Below are 16,458 nucleotides of genomic sequence, written 5' to 3' on the forward strand. Positions count from 1 at the left end.
GAAGCGAAACAGTCCAGGTGGGAATTCAGCACCCCTTGGGGGAGTCAGTCAAAATGCCATTGTTTACTGACTGCAGAACTAAGGGGATGCAAAAGCAGCAGCGACTCTTTGGAAGGAAACGAGGTACTTGCGGGAAACCTTGCGGGAAACCTAGGAAGACTAAGGGCACTTTAGCTTTATGTGGTACAGCTGCTGAGGTTAAGAGGCCTCCATCAGTTGAGGAATGTGAGCTCGGGCTTGCAGGTTTCCTCTGAGTGTCTGCAAGCACGTGTTGGGTGGTGGGGACTAGGGGGAAATAGTTCAACTTGTTTTTCATCAAAAGCTGGTAATGTGAGTTTCCAGCGACTTCCATCACTACTACCTATAATTTTCTAGCTATTTTATCATCCATTGAATCTTTTCTTCCAGTAGCTCTGACGTCCGAAGTCAAAACTGAAACACGGAAGGAGAAAGCAAAGAAAGCTTCAAAAGGAGGAGAGCGTCCGGTCTTTCGTCCTGCGGTCCCTTTAAGAGAAGAACCTCTTGGGACCGGCAGTCCCAACCGACCCCAGTTTTAACCGAAACCTAACCCGGACTTCCCCCTCTTGACTCAAATAAGACCAACTTTGGATTTTCCCTCCCCTATTGACCAATCAGATTCTGTTACCAGGCAGATTTTAGCGGCCGCCGGTGCGAGCCCGGCGCCTTCTGTCTCCGGGTGGCAGCAACGACCAATCGTAGAGCAGGCCGTCCGAGTATCTAGGCAGATCGGGGCCGTTCCAGCCATTCATAAAAAAGGAAATAAAGCAACGCACGAGCCCGCTGGGCCAGGATCGTGGGGCTGGGCTGGAGTGAAGGTGGCTACGAGGTAGTTTCTCTTTCTCCCTTACCTTTATTGTTGGTTGTTTTGGAAGGTGACTGTTCAAAGGTAGGGAGGGGGCAATATGAGTTGGGAGGAGAGCAGACAAGATTTTGGCTGTATTTTCAACTGCTTCTTCACCCATGTGCACGTGCCCCGAATCTAGGACCCCCCTTTCCCGCAACCGGGTTTTCTACGCCCAGCACAGGAGTTCCGCTACCCTGAACCCCCTACTTTGCAGCAACGCGGGATTGAATGGAGGGGGAAGGGAGGGAGTGGGGGCGCGCGTCGGGAGGGGAGGTGAGGGCGATGACGTAGGGGCCGGCGACGTGGGGAGGGGGAGCTGCGGGGGAAGCCGTGGCGAGATTAAGTAATGAGAAGTTGGGCCCAGTTTTTTCCAAGCCTGGAAGGGCAGAAACTGTTCGTATCCTTTCTGACCTCCCAGGCAAATTCAGTGGTGAGAGTATATTAGAGAATTAGACAACTTTATCTTGTGGTGATGGTTGAGGGAAAGGAGGGCAGTATGGGGTCAGAGGCAGAAATGAAAATTTCTCTCTAACGTGGATTCCCAATCCCCCGTATCTCTTCCTTTACAGTTTTCCACATTTAGGAGACTGCAGAAAGGTGGGGCAGATAGAATGGAAATGGCAAAGATCTCTTTGGGTATATATGGGCCTGGAGAAGTAATGGAATAATTTCTAATTTTTGGAGAAAGCAAATTATAGAAAAAGACCACTGGGGAAATTCGGAAGCTTTCTGTTTTTCTGCCTTTCTGGGTAGAGAGGTGAGGAGTGCCCTGGGACCTCCAGCGGGAAAGGGAAATCTTGTTAAATCTTGTCCTGTCTTCTCTCAACTCTAGCCCTCATGCCAGGATGGCAGAAGATGAACCTAATGCTAAGAGCCCAAAGACTGGGGGAAGGACTTCCTCAGGTAGTGCTGAGGCGGGGGAACCCACCACCCTTCTTCAGAGGCTCCGAGGTACCATTTCGTAAGTACTCATCACCATCTCTAAACCTTGTTTCAGACCTGGGTATAGATCCCTATAGCACTTCTCTTCCTCTGTATTGGATGACCTGCACCTCCCCACAAGAGTACATCTGACCAGGGGAGATTTTCATCATGGTAGCAGTTCTTGAGCGCCTGCTAGGCTTTTCAGACCCCTTCCTCTCCCTGGCAGTCAGCCACAGGGATGGGGAGAAATCTTTTGTATGACCTCCAGCTTTTTCCTCTTCTCTACAGCAAGGCCGTGCAGAACAAAGTAGAGGCGATCCTGGTGAGTATTTGCGGAAGAAGGCAAGAGAGATGGCATTGGTGGGGGGGATGAAGATGGTGAGGATATGGGTTAGAAAGGTTTATGCAAGGGAGTCAGGGAGTCAGTGCTGTCTGCCCTGTCAGAAGATAATTGGCTTTACAACTTGTTATCACTTTGACCTTGAGCATCTCACTTCATCTCTGTGACCTCTTGTGGAGAAGCCCAGTAGAGATAAAATCAGAGCTGATCCCCTCCACTCCCCTTCTCACCTTGGTAATCCTTAAGGGCTCCTAGCCTTAAATCATTTCTAAGGTCCTTTGTCAGCCTGACACTCACTCACTCAGCTAGACTGTTTAGTAAGGATCAGAGGGTCCTACCTTGGGTATTTCTTGGCCTTAAAATTTTTCCTACCTCTCTGTTACTCCCTACTTCAGCAAGATGTACAGAAATTCTCAGACAATGACAAGCTGTATCTCTACCTTCAGCTCCCCTCGGGGCCCAGTACTGGAGACAAAAGGTAGGTTTGGTGCTGGAATTTTAGATATCAGAGGTGCTTATTTTTAAAGAAAGGCTCCCTAGGGGTGGTCCCTGGTGGTCTAGTGGTTAAGACTTCACTTTCCAATGCAGGGCGTGCGGTTTCAATCCCTGGTTGGGGAGCTAAGATCCCACATGACTCCTGACCAAAATGTAAACAACAGGAGCAGTATTGTAACAAATTCAATAAAAACTTAAAAAAAAAAAAGAAAGAAAGGCTCCCTTAAAAAGGGCTTGGTGAATAGGAATACTCATAACAGCTCTCCTTAGTCGGGAATAAAAGTTGCTGTCCTGCCTTGGTTTACCAGAGAAAGGTGAATTCTGGATGCACTGATTCAGTCCAGCCCTACTGAGGTGATAATCTGGATGGAACCAGGGCAACTGTGGGGATGTTGGCAATACTTGTCTCTCTCATTTCTCTTGCAGCTCAGAGCCAAGTACACTCAGCAACGAGGAGTACATGTATGCTTACAGGTGGATCCGCAACCACCTAGAGGAGCATACCGACACCTGCCTGCCAAAACAAAGTGTTTATGATGCCTATCGGTGGGTGGATGGGAGGGGGTAGATGGGGGGCTGGGGAGGTGGGCCTAGGACTACCCCCTCCTCCCTGGAGAGCCCCCTGCCTTGATGGAGCCGGACTTCAAGGGTCTCCCAACCTTGATTCCCAGGGACCCTCTGAACCCACCCACAAACCTTCTTCTTTGAGTGTTCTTCCCACTCTGTCCCTGCCTCACTCAGGAAGTACTGCGAGAGCCTCGCGTGTTGCCGCCCACTCAGCACAGCCAACTTTGGCAAAATCATCAGAGAGATCTTCCCTGACATCAAGGCCCGAAGGCTTGGTGGCCGGGGCCAGTCCAAGTATCCTTGACTGGAGAGGGTGGGCTGGAGGACCTGGGGAAAGAACCTTAGGATGAGGATGTGAAGAGCTGGAAGTGGAAACAGCACAACATTCCTACGTGGGGACCTCCAGTGTGTTGGTTACCCCTTAACTTATGTCAGATATTGCTACAGTGGCATACGAAGGAAGACCTTGGTATCTATGCCGCCCTTGCCCGGACTTGACCTAAAGGGCTCTGAGAGTGTAAGTAACAGCCCTCCGACTGCACTCTTCTCCCCAAAGTAGATGGCAGAGGACTTTGGGAGGTGTTTTGAGGCCTGACACAGCCTAGGTCGTTTGGCACAGTTTCTCAGCCTATAGGATATGCCCTTCTGCCTACGCTATGGCTGAGGCACAGGAGAAAGAGAATTTGGGGGTTTCTGGGATGGCATGATAGAAGCTACTGCCATCCCTAGTCTGGTCTTATGGTCAACATTGGTGCCTGAGAGGGGCGGAGGGGCCTTTGTTCACAGTGTAATTGGGCGTGTCCTTCCCCTGTTTAGCCAGAAATGGGCCCAGAAGTAACCCCAGCGCCTCGGGATGAGCTGGTGGAAGCAGCCTGTGCCTTGACCTGTGACTGGGCCGAGCGAATCCTGAAACGGTCCTTCAGTTCCATTGTTGAGGTTGCCCGCTTCCTGCTACAGCAGCATCTCATCTCTGCCCGATCTGCACACGCCCATGTGCTCAAAACTGTGGGACTCGCTGGTGGGTGGACCCTGTATTACGTTCAGAGAACCCTTCAGCCACTTTCAAGCTTAAAGGCTCTCCCACGTAAATGAGGAGAGAGACACCTTCTGTTCCTAGAGACCCTTCCCAGACATGCCTTAGCCCACCTCTTTCTCCTGCCTCTCTACCAGTCAGTCAGTCAGAATCACCTCCCTCCTCCATTCTGTTCCTTCCTCACCTCTTTTCCTTTTCTGGCACCTCCGCAGAAGAGGACGAACATGCCCCTCGGGAACGGTCATCTAAATCCAAGAATGGGGTAGAGAACCTGGAGGGCGGTTCTCATAAGAGACCAGAGAGACAGGTCCAGGTGAGGAAGCTGATGCCCTTGACCTTACTCCCCTGGGCTGGGGGTGTAGTACACCCTTCGCCCAGTGGGTTCAGTACTTTTTCACGTCCTGTTCCTATATTCCCTCCATTGTCCAGTCTTCCCACTTACTGTGTTCTTCTCTTTACTTTTTAGCCTCCTAAAGAGCTAGACCCCCGGGCTGGGGCTGGCCCCTCTGCACGTGGAGAGCGAAAGAAGAGTGCAGCGGAGAGCCCGGCGCCAGTAGCCAATAACCCGCAGGTTAATGCCCTAGTGGCACGGCTGCCTCTGCTCCTCCCCCGGGCCCCTCGCTCACTTATTCCGCCAATCCGAGTCTCTCCACCCATCTTGGCCCCCAAACTTTCTTCAGGCACTCTGAAAATGGCTGCACTGCCTCTGCCCAGTAGGGCTGGGGGACCCCAAGCAGCTGTTCCCATCATTAACATGATCTTACCAACGGTTCCTGCTTTGCCTGGACCTGGACCTGGGCCTGGGCAAGCTCCCCCTGGGGGGCTCGCTCAGCCAAGGGGTGCAGAGAACAGGGAAGTGGGCATAGGTGGTGACCTGGGACCCCATGACAAAGGTGTCAAGAGGACAGCTGAAGTGCCTGTGAGCGAAGCCAGTGGGCAGGACCCACCAGCTAAAGCCACAAAGCAAGATCTAGACGATACAGGAAGTGATGCCAAAAGAAAACGGGGGCGCCCTCGAAAAAAATCAGGTGGAAGTAGGGAAAGGAATTCTACCCCCGACAAATCAGCAGCTGCTGTGGACTCAGCCCAGTCCTCAAGGTTACCACGGGAGACATGGGCCTCTGGAGGGGAGAGCAACTCAGCTGGAGGGTCAGGGGGGCCAGGGCCAGTGGGAGAGGCTGAGAAGGGGGTGCTTGCCCAAGGTCAGGAGGATGGCGCTGTTTCCAAAGGAGGAAGGGGCCCCAGTTCCCGTCATGCCAAAGAAGCAGAAGATAAAATTCCTCCTGTCACCCCCAAAGTGAGTGTCATCAGGGGCAGTAGAAGCCAAAAGGAGGCTCTTCATTTGGTCAGGGGAGAAGCAGACACCTCCATACAGGGTAATAAAGACTTAAAGGGGCATGTGCTTCCGAGCTCCATTCCCCATGAGCGGAAAGACCCCAAAGCAGCACCCCCATGATAGGTATGTGGGAAGGAGTGTTTATAGCCCTATGTTAACTCTACCTGGCTGCCTAGAAGAGGCCCTTCTTTGCACTTGCTTCTCACTTGGCTCTTCATTCTCTTCTGTATAGACAGCTGAGGCACCCTGTCTTACATAGTGCCTGATTTTTGCCTCTCACCTTTCCAGCTCAGTCCCCTTGGCTTTAGAGTCACTAATCTGTAGTGACCCCTCTCCTGGATCCCTGCACTATCTTATGGGAATATAGGGATGAAATACGATGAATGCCTAGGCTTGGAGTCTTTTGGTTTTAAATCATAGAAAACCTAACTCAGACTGGCTTAAAAACAAAGATTTATTGGCTCATGTGACTGGCAAGTCCAGAGGTAGGGCCAACTCCAGGTAAAGCTGATCCAGTGACTCCGTAAGTCTCTAAATACCTGATTGATTTTCCCCCCACCATTCTACCTTCTGTAGGATCATCTTAAGCCTGGTCCACCTCGTGGCTGCCAGCACTCCTGAGATTCCATGTTTCCTCTCTCATGTCCAGCCAGAAAGAGAGGGCATCTTTGTGCCAGGAATCCTAGCAATAGCCCTAAGATTCACTTCGGTGAGGTCAGCCTGGGTCACACACCCATCCCTAGCCAGTCACTGTGGGCAGGAGATTGGTATAATAAATGCTAATTTGCTTATTTATGCTACATCATGGCCTGTACCTTTTGAAAAAAAAGGCAGGATCAGCCTCCTTAGAATCACATAGATTCCTCAATGGGGACTGGGAGTGGGGAGTTCCCGGGGAGTCACCTGACACCTGGCCACTGCTATGAAGTAGGTGTGGTTTTAGCTTGCTAGGCTGAGACCAGTTATCTTCCTTCCTTTTTTTCCAGATAGTTTTGAATTTTCCTTACAGCAGCTGTAACCTCTTTTCCTCTTATTCTGGTCTCAGGGAATGAGAAGGAAATCTTTCTCATTTGGAGACTAGCTCTTTAGTCTCATTTGGATAACAATCCCCCTTTTTCTTCCACCTCCTTCTCAGAGATGGGTATCCTTCATTCTCCCCTTTCTGAATTTTAGTTTTCTCCTCATTCTCAATGCTCCACCCTTCTGCCTCTTTCACCGAGTGAGGTTTACTCCCTAGTCATTTTATTAAATTCACTCTCTATCCACCAGGTGTCAGTCTCTTGTCATGTAAGTGTCAGGCCTTAGCTGGACCGGGATTGTGGGTTTAGGCTGTGTGTATGGAAGGAGGTACCTTGCCTATCTAGGAGCACCAGTAGGAAGGGAATTCAGGTATATATTTGGGAAAAGCAGTAAACCAACCAACATTAATTAAGGACCTACTTTATCTTCTGCATAGGGTAGCTTCCATCAGGGATTCTCCGTTTTCTTTCAGGGAGCCTTCATTCGTTTGTTCCTTTATTTCCACCATTGCAGATTTTTAAAAATTATATGTAATGTTTGATATCTATAAAGAATATATTTAACGTGAATAAGTTATGAAGCATAATAACTAAATGACTCATCACCCAATTTGTACATTAAAACATTAGAAATACTACTGAATTTCTCGTGTTCTTCCCCTAACCTATGCTCCTGGCTCTCCCTAGAGGTCACCACTATCTTTAATTTTGTGTTTATTAACTACCTGCAATATATACATACATATATATATATATCCTTTCCATTTATGTATATACCCTTTAAAAATGGTTTTGCTTTTTAGCTTTACAAAATTTTATTCTCTAATATTCCCCTGTGGTTTGCTTTTTTTCCCCACATAACATTATTTCTAAGATTCATCCATGTTGTAGATAGCTATTATTCGCTCATTTTTATCTATATAATATTTCAAGTGCATAAACCACAATTTATCCATGTCAGTGGACATTTGGGTTGTTCCCAGTTTTTTGCATTTATAAATAATGCTGCTACTAACATTCTTGTACAGGTTAGTGCCTTTGTTTTTAGTAAGCTTTCTAAGGCTTCTGAGATGGTTCCTTTGGTCTGTACACCCTCTGAGTTGGAAACTTCCCTCTTGTCTCATTCTCTAAAAATGTTTATGTTAGATTGAACTGAACCATCCTTTGATCGTTTGATAAAACTTAACTTGGTAAGCCATTTGAGCCTGGCATTTCTTTGTGGGAAACATCTTAACTATTAATTCAATTTCTTTAATAATTATAGGCTATTTGGGCTTTCTATTTCTTCTTGAGTCAATTTAGGTAAAGTGTTTTTCTAGAGTTTTGTGCATTTTACATCATTTTTTTTTTAATGAAATTCCTTCCATGTTCTTTATCGCCTTTGCTCCCTGGGTGGTCGTGTCCTCCTTTTCATTTCTGCTATTTACTTGTGCCTTCTTTTTTTCCCCTTTGACCAACTATACCAGAAATTTTTTTTACTTGTTTGATTTAGCTGCCATTCTGGGCTTTGTTGATCCTCTCCCTTAAATATTTGTTTTCTACTTCATTAATTATGGATGTTATCTGTGGTATTTCCTTCTGCTTTCTTTAGATTTAATTTTATGTTCTTTTACATCAACTCTTGCGACCCCATGAACTATACGGTCCATGGAATTCTCTAGGCCAGAATGCTGGAGTGGGTAGCCTTTCCCTTCTCCAGGGGATCTTCCCAACCCAGGGATCAAACCCAGGTCCCCCGCATTGCAGGTGGATTCTTTACCAGCTGAGCCACAAGGGAAGCCCAAGAATACTGGAGTGGGTAGCCTATCCCTTCTCCAGGGGATCTTCCTGACCCAGGGATTAAACCGGGGTCTCCTGCATTGCAGGTGGATTCTTTACCAACTGAGCTATAAGGGAAGCCACAAATATTTGTTTTCTACTTCACTAATTATGGATGTTATCTGTGGTATTTCCTTCTGCTTTCTTTAATTTTATGTACTTTTACATCTTAATTTTTATCTAATTTTCAAGGTTTTTTTCTACTATAAGTTTTCAAGGACCCACTTCCCTATATTCTCCACATTTTTCTGTTTAAAAGTATTTATTACTTAGTTCTAAGAATATTTAAATTACCTTTATGACTTTTTGGATTCGTGATATAGAAAAGTTTTCTAAATTTCCAAAATCTAGATATTTAAAATTTTATCTTTTTGATACTAATTTTTGGTTTGATCATTTGTGCTCAGGAAATGTGGTCTCTGTGATAGCAGTTCTTTGAAGTTTGTCAGGATTGTTATTTTTATATTCTGGGGCTTCCCAGGTGGCTCAGTAGTAAAGAATCTGCCTGCCAATGCAGGAGATGTAGGTTCGATCCCTGGGTTAGGAAGATCTCCTGGTGAAGAAAATAGCAACCCACTCCAGTATTCTTGCCTGGAAATTCCCATGGACAGAGGAGTCTGGCAGGCTACAGTCCATGGGTTCACAAAGAGTCAGACTCAACTTAGTAACTGAACAACAATTTTATATTCTGTAACTTACCTTGGATATCTACCTGTTCTGTTGTTTTCTGCTGATTTTCCCGTAGCAGCTTGTTCCCTGGTATATTTTGTATTTTTGGATCTTGAGCTCCTATTTTGTTAATCTAAGGAAATCCAGTGGACCTAAATTGGGGGTACTTTCCTCCAGAGAGAATTTGCACTTGTTTCTGCCAGGTGACAAAGGGTGCTCCTTACCTGGGACTGTGTTAACCCTTCAGGAGTCCTGATTTAACTCAGGAGTCCCAGATTTTCTCCCCTGCTTTGGCTGGGCCCAGGGTTTAGCCTCTGTTAATGATACCGATACTAGCATTTGTCTCCAGAGCAAACCTGCTTCTCCTGCTGCATGTTACTCATTCTGCATAAGGATTCAGCTCAATGTTATTTTTTCCCTTCCTTTAGTGATCTCTTCTACTTTCTGATGAGCATGACAAACATGTTTACTGTAATTTATCCAGGATCCAGTGGTATTCTATGAGAGAGCCCTTTCTCTCCTCCATGCTGCCAGAAGTAGAAGTCCATTACTGTAGTTTTGGCATTTTCCTTCTTGTTAAGAGCTCTGCACTTGTTGGAAGCTAGTTAACTTAGCACTATCCTTAAGTCAATAATGATCTCAGCACAGTGTGAGTTATGTTAGCAGTAAGCACAGAGAGTGGTGGGAGCCCAGAGAAATAGACAGGGATGAGAAATGACTTCCTAGTAGAGGTGAGTAGGACAAGGCCAACTCATAAAGCAAGGACAGAACAACAGAAGACATGATACAAAGAACTGAATCATCATACCCATTCTGCTGCCTAAGAGCTGTAAATTCAAAGAGATTGAGTAATTTGGGAAGGCTTCTTGGAAAAGGTAGCCTTGAGTTAAGCCTTTAAGTAGAGCTTAAGTAGATTAAAAAAAAAAAAAAAAAGAGGAAGTCATTCCAGGAAAAGCAGGAGTTTGGGGATGTGGGATGTGAGTAAAGACATGGCAGTCTAATCCAGTAAAAAGACCTGTTTGGCAGAAAGGTTATGTATGGACAAGAGAGAGAGATCAACTGGAAGAAAAACACAACAGTTGAATGAATGGGTAAAAGTTATCCAGTGATGGAATTGAAAGTAATCCATTGATTGAATGAATGAAAGATACAAAGTTTGCATTAGAGGATGGAGGAACTGAAGTGAAAAAGAACCCTCCAGACAGCTGTTGCCATTGTCCATGTGGGAGGAGATGAGGGACTGGACCAGGTTGCTAACAAGTTGGAGGTGATAGGCATACGGAAAAGTAAACCACTGGTGATACGATAGAAGCTTCCAAGGGAACAGTGCCCTCACCATGATTGGGTTTGGGGATATATCCATTCACTTTAGGAGACCAGACCACTGGGTGATTTTAAGATTTACATGAATGTTATGGGGGTTTTAAATAGCCTATTTTATATTTTTACCCTAATATTTTAAAAATCTAACATGAAACAAGTTATTCTTCTCTTGGTCAGGAAGTCTTCAGTTGGTTAGATGAAGGGCTAAACGAAGGTTTTGGGGACTGCCTACTGCTTCCTCTCTACCATTCCTTATTCTCTCCTCAATACCCTGTTCCCCAGTCCCATTGTCTTTTTCCATTTTAGCCCTAGCATAAAGTAAGTCAGAAATAAAAATTTGTTATGTACTAAAACTTGAAATAATCTTTTGCTATTAAACCAAGGTAAACTCTATATGTCTAGTCTATGGCCTCAAATAAATGAATGTATTGTTAACTTTTGTAGGCAACAGTCAATTTTCTTAAAAACAACAAAAAAAAAGTAAATACCACATTGACTAACATGCTAAACGGGGGAATTAATATCATTATATATTTGTGTGTTTTGTCTCATGGTTCATCAGTAGGCCTATTCCTGCTTTGTCTAGGATCATTCTGCTGGTTCCATCTTATGAGGTAAAGCTAATTATATATATATATATATATATATATATATATATACTGCTAAGTCGCTTCAGTCGTGTCTAACTCTGTGCGACCCCAGAGACAGAAGCCCACAAGGCTCCCCTGTCCCTGGGATTCTCCAGGCAAGAACACTGGAGTGGGTTGCCATTTTCTTCTCCAATGCATGAAAGTGAAAAGTGAAAGTGAAGTTGCTCCGACTCTTAGCGACCCCATGGACTGTGGCCCACCAGGGTCCTCCATCCATGGGATTTTCCAGGCAAGAGTACTGGAGTGGGGTGCCATTGCCTTCTCCAATATATATATAAATATATAAATATATATATATATATATATTATTAAGACATGTTTGTGAAGAGGCATTTACTGGAAAGAGCATGAGTTCAGTTTTAATCTTACCTTTACCACTTTCTATAGGATTTTGAACATTATTTAGTCCAGTTTTTTAAACCAGATTCAAAAACAGATGGCAACTCTGTAGTCGGTTGTGAAACTAATTTAGCAGTATGCAAAGCTAAATGTTTTTAAAAAGTGAAACAGGGACTTCCCCAGTGATCCAGTAGTTAAAACTCCATGCTGCCCATGCAGGGTGGGTGGCGGGGGGTTCAATCCCTGGTCATGGAACTAAGATTCCATATGCCTTGTGCCATGACCAAAAGATAAAATAACTTTTAAAAAGTAAAATAGAGTAGAAAGTATCAATGTGCATTGCATATAGTAGGGTAATTGCATATCACTTCCTGAAACTTATTTCAGTGAAGACCATGTCTGTGTGCTCTTCAATGGTCATGATTAAAAAATTGATTTCTTATTGTGGGTTGAAATAAAACAATTTCAAAAACCAATCCAATTACTTAGCCGTTCTGAAGCTCAGTTTCCATAAAATAACATCTGTTTCACACAGATGTACTGAGGAATAAATGAGGTAGCATTAGTATTTAAACACAGTAGGAGGCCAAGCAATAATTGCTAGTAGCTTCTTTTTCTTTTCTCTGGGGGAAAAAAAAAGCCAATATCTATGGTTCAGGAAAAAAAAATTATAGTTTATTTAACCATAGGGGTGTTTAATATATAATTGGAGCTGTATTATGACCTGGGTCCTTTAGTTTTACCAACTTTTGATGAATAAGCCAACTTCTTTCCTCAATTTGATGACATTTAAATAAATAAATGAAATCAACAAAGCTAAAAGCTGGTTCTTTGAGAAGATAAATAAAATAGACAAATCATTAGCCAGACTCATCAAGAAAAAAGGGAGAGGAATCAAATCAACAAAATTAGGAATGAAAATGGAGAAATCACAACAGGCAACACAGAAATACAAAGGATCATAAGAGACTACTATCAGCAACTATATGCCAATAAAATGGACAACTTGGAAGAAATGGACAAATTTCTTAGAAAAATATAACTTTCCAAAATTGAACCAGGAAGAAATAGAAAATCTTAACAGACCTATCATAAGCATGGAAATTGAAACTGTGATCAGAAATCTTCCAACAAACAAAAGCCCAGGACCAGACAGCTTCACAGCTGAATTCTACCAAAAATTTAAAGAAGAGCTAACACCTATCCTACTCAAACTCTTCCAGAAAACTGCAGAGGAGGGTAAACTTCCAAACTCATTCTATGAGGCCACCGTCACCCTAATATCAAAACCAAAGATGCCACACACACAAAAAGAAAACTACAGGCCAATATCACTGATGAACATGGATGCAAAAATCCTTAACAAAATTCTAGCAAACAGAATCCAACAACATATTAAAAAGATCATGACCAAGTGTACTTTATCCCAGGGATGCAAGGATTCTTTAATATCTGCAAATCAATCAATGTGATACACCACATTAACAAATTGAAAGCTAAAAACCATATGATTATCTCAATAGATGCAGAGAAAGCCTTTGACAAAAGTCAACATCCAGTTATGATAAAAACCCTCCAGAAAGCAGGAATAGAAGAAACATACCTCAACATAATAAAAGCCATATATGATAAACTCACAGCAAACATCCTCAATGGTGAAAAATTGAAAGCATTTCCCCTTGAGTCGGGAACAAGACAAGGGTGCCCACTCTTACCACTACTATTCAACATAGTTTTGGAAGTTTTAGCCACAGCAATCAGAGAAGAAAAATAAAAGGAATCCAGATTAGAAAAGAAGAAGTAAAACTCTCACTGTTTGCAGATGACATGTCCTCTACATAGAAAACCCTAAAGATCACCAGAAAATTACTAGAGCTAATCAATGAATATAGTAAAGTTGCAGGATATAAAATTAACACACAGAAATCCCTTGCATTCCTGTACACTAACAATGAGAAAATAGAGAAATTAAGGAAACAATTCCATTCACCATTGCAACAAAAAGAATAAAATACTTAGGAATAAATCTACCTAAAGAAACAAAAGACCTATATATAGAAAACTATAAAACACTGGTGAAAGAAATCAAAGAGGACACAAATAAATAGAGAAATATACCATGTTCATGGATCGGAAGAATCAATAGAGTGAAAATGAGTATACTACCCAAAGCAATCTATAGATTCAGTGCAATCCCTATCAAGCTACCAATGGTATTTTTCAGAGAACTAGAATAAATAATTTCACAATTTGTATGGAAATACAAAAAACCTCGAATAGCCAAAGCAATCCTAAGAAGAATGGAACTGGAGGAATCAACCTGCCTGACTTCAGACTATACTACAAAGCTACAGCCATCAAGACAGTATGGTACTGGCACAAAGACAGAAATACAGATCAATGGAACAAAATAGAAAGCCCAGAGATAAATCCATGCATCTATGGACACCTTATCTTTGACAAAGGAGGCAAGAATATACAATGGAGAAAAGACAATCCCTTTAACAAGTGGTGCTGGGAAAACTGGTCAACGACTTGTAAAAGAACAAAACTAGAACACTTTCTAACACCATACACAAAAATAAACTCAAAATGGATTAAAGATCTAAACATAAACCAGAAACTATAAAACTCCTAGAGGAAAACGTAGGCAAAACACTCTCTGACATAAATCACAGCAGGATACTCTATGACCCACATCCCAGAGTAATGAAAATAAAAGCGAAATAAACAAATGGGACCTAATTAAACTTAAAAGCTTTTGCATAATGAAGGAAACTATAAGCAAGGTGAAAAGACAGCGTTCAGAATGGGAGAAAGTAACAGCAAATGAAGCAACTGACAAAGAATTAATCTCAAAAATATACAAGCAGCTCCTGCAGCCCAATTCCAGAAAAATAAACAACCCAATCAAAAAATTGGCCAAAGAACTAAACAGACATTTCTCCAAAGAAGACATACAGATGGCTAACAAACACATGAAAAGATGCTCAACATCACTCATTATCAGAAATGCAAATCAAAACCACAATAAGGTAACATCTCACGCCAGTCAGAATGGCTGCTATCAAAAAGTCTACAAACAATAAATACTGGAAAGGGTGCAGAGAAAAAGGAACCCTCTTACACTGTTGGTGGGAATGCAAACTAGTACAGCCACTATGGAGAACAGTGTGGGGATTCCTTAAAAAACTGTAAATAGAACCGCCATACGACCCAGCAATCCCACTGCTGGGCATACACACCGAGGAAACCAGAGCTGAAAGAGACGTGCACCCCAATGTTCATCGCAGCACTGTTTTCAATAGCCAGGAGATGGAAGCAACCTAGATGTCCATCGGCAGACGAATGGATAAGAAAGCTGTGGTACATATACACAATGGAATATTACTCAGCCATTAAAAAGAATGCATTTGAATCAGTTCTAATGAGGTGGATGAAACTGGAACCTATTATACAGAATGAAGTCAGAAAGAAAAACACTAATACAATATACTAATGCATATATATGATATTTAGAAAGATGGTAATGATGACCCTATTTGCTGATGACAGCAAAAGAGTCACAGATGTAAAGAACAGTCTTTTGGACTCTGTTCAAGAAGGCAAGGGTGGGATGATTTGAGAGGGTAGCATTGAAACATGTATATTATCATATGTGAAGTGGATCACTGGTCCAGGTTCGATGCATGAGACAGGGTGCTCAGGGCTGGTGCACTGGGATGACCCTGGGGCATGGGATGGGGAGGGAGGTGGGAGGGGGGTTCTGGATGGGGAACACATGGCTGATTCATGTCGATGTTTGGCAAAAACCACTACAATATTGTAAAGTAATTAGCCTCCAACTAAAATAAATTAATTTAAAAATAAATAAATGACTTTACTTGACCCTGTTAGTACTTTCCGGCCCTCACACCCCAAGGTGCCACATGCATACACGCTTTCCCATCAAGGCTTCATGCATATACAGGACAGTATGGGTTCCTCTAGGGTCACCATGTACAGGTCACCAATGTACATCTATACCTGTAGTGACTCCCTAGGACCTAAGACAGAAGTGTTTTGTTTTTTTTTCTATCAGAACAGAATCTAAAAAATAGTTTCAGTGTGGTGAAGAATTTTAGATAATATTATGCTTTTAAATATGGGAAACAGAATAGTATTCAGTTTTGTAATTTAAGAATTAAAGAGACTGAGGAGAAAAGCAAAGCAAATAGGAAGCGGGGGAATAATTTAGTCAAAATATTTATAAATATTTTTATTTTATTCATTTATGAAAACTAACTTTTACCAAAACAACAACAATAAATCTGACAATTGGCACTGTTACACATTTTTGGAAATCTGCTTAATGCTTGACTGGATTCTCATATCTGCTTCTGCATTCAATTTGTTGCTACATAAACAAATATAAACATTTTTTTCTGTGGTGGAAACTATGGATATGGCTAGGATACAAAAATAAATTCATTCTTGCCTTGAGGAGCTCAGATTAGAGGGAGTTGGAGACCCAGGAACAGAGGGAACCAAAGAGAACTCCAAAAGAAGGCAGAAAGACAAAGTCATAGATGCAGAGAAACACATAAAGGCCCTTAGAAACTTGAAACAAAATCTACCTCACAATTGTGTGTGTATGTGTGTGTGTATGAGGTTGAGGTGGGTCTCAGTTAATAAAGGACTTATAATAACTGCTATACCTACAAAAAGTTCCTACTTTAAAGTTTCAACAGAGATGTTCCTGGAAAGTAGAAAAACTTCCTCCAATAAAAGTAAAATGTACATCTCTTTTTACAATGTTTCAAAAAGCTAGTCCTTCAAACCTTGGAATCCCTATCCTTTGAGGGGATGGACATGTGACATTTCAGACTCTAGGCAAAGCAGGGTCATCACCTCTCCATTCTTGCTCCACGGCTGACTAGGAGCTAGCCAAGAGCTGCTGGGCCTGACATGTGGACTGGTGATTCCCCACTCCAGACCAGTGGTGACAAGTTTAAACTATCTTTGGCACTCTTGGCCTCTTTCTCTGCTCATCTTTCATTACTGTACTCCTGCTTCAACCTAGCTTATCAGTTTGTATTCT

At 43.0% G+C, this 16,458-nt stretch overlaps 1 protein-coding gene across 4 annotated transcripts; it reads left to right on the plus strand.

The window, feature by feature from the left end:
• Positions 1-403: 403 nt before the first annotated feature.
• RFX5 (regulatory factor X5) lies at positions 404-7,217 on the plus strand. 4 transcript variants are annotated; one of them, XM_006055102.4, is made up of 10 exons: positions 404-847; positions 1,698-1,826; positions 2,078-2,111; positions 2,525-2,607; positions 3,051-3,170; positions 3,366-3,485; positions 3,627-3,708; positions 4,008-4,209; positions 4,437-4,537; positions 4,691-7,217. In XM_006055102.4, exons 2-10 carry the CDS (start codon positions 1,711-1,713, stop codon positions 5,678-5,680), a joined length of 1,848 nt encoding a protein of 615 aa, XP_006055164.1. In that variant the 5' UTR covers positions 404-847; positions 1,698-1,710; the 3' UTR covers positions 5,681-7,217. The 4 variants fall into 4 exon arrangements, with proteins under 4 accessions (XP_006055164.1, XP_006055166.1, XP_006055165.1 ...); XM_006055104.4 differs by having other exon boundaries at positions 838-907; XM_006055103.4 differs by lacking the exon at positions 404-847 and adding an exon at positions 1,171-1,295.
• The last annotated feature ends 9,241 nt before the right edge of the window (positions 7,218-16,458 follow it).

Source organism: Bubalus bubalis, chromosome 6 (assembly GCF_019923935.1).
Source record: "Bubalus bubalis isolate 160015118507 breed Murrah chromosome 6, NDDB_SH_1, whole genome shotgun sequence".
NCBI classification, from domain to species: Eukaryota; Metazoa; Chordata; class Mammalia; order Artiodactyla; family Bovidae; genus Bubalus; species Bubalus bubalis.

Bases quoted from the DNA above. Each gene is read 5' to 3' on its own strand.
- RFX5 (XM_006055102.4), top strand. From the start codon at position 1,711: ATGGCAGAAGATGAACCTAATGCTAAGAGCCCAAAGACTGGGGGAAGG. The intron at 2,608-3,050 runs GTAGGTTTGGTG...TTTCTCTTGCAG, and splicing joins CCCAGTACTGGAGACAAAAG to CTCAGAGCCAAGTACACTCA. The intron at 3,709-4,007 runs GTAAGTAACAGC...TCCCCTGTTTAG, and splicing joins ACCTAAAGGGCTCTGAGAGT to CCAGAAATGGGCCCAGAAGT.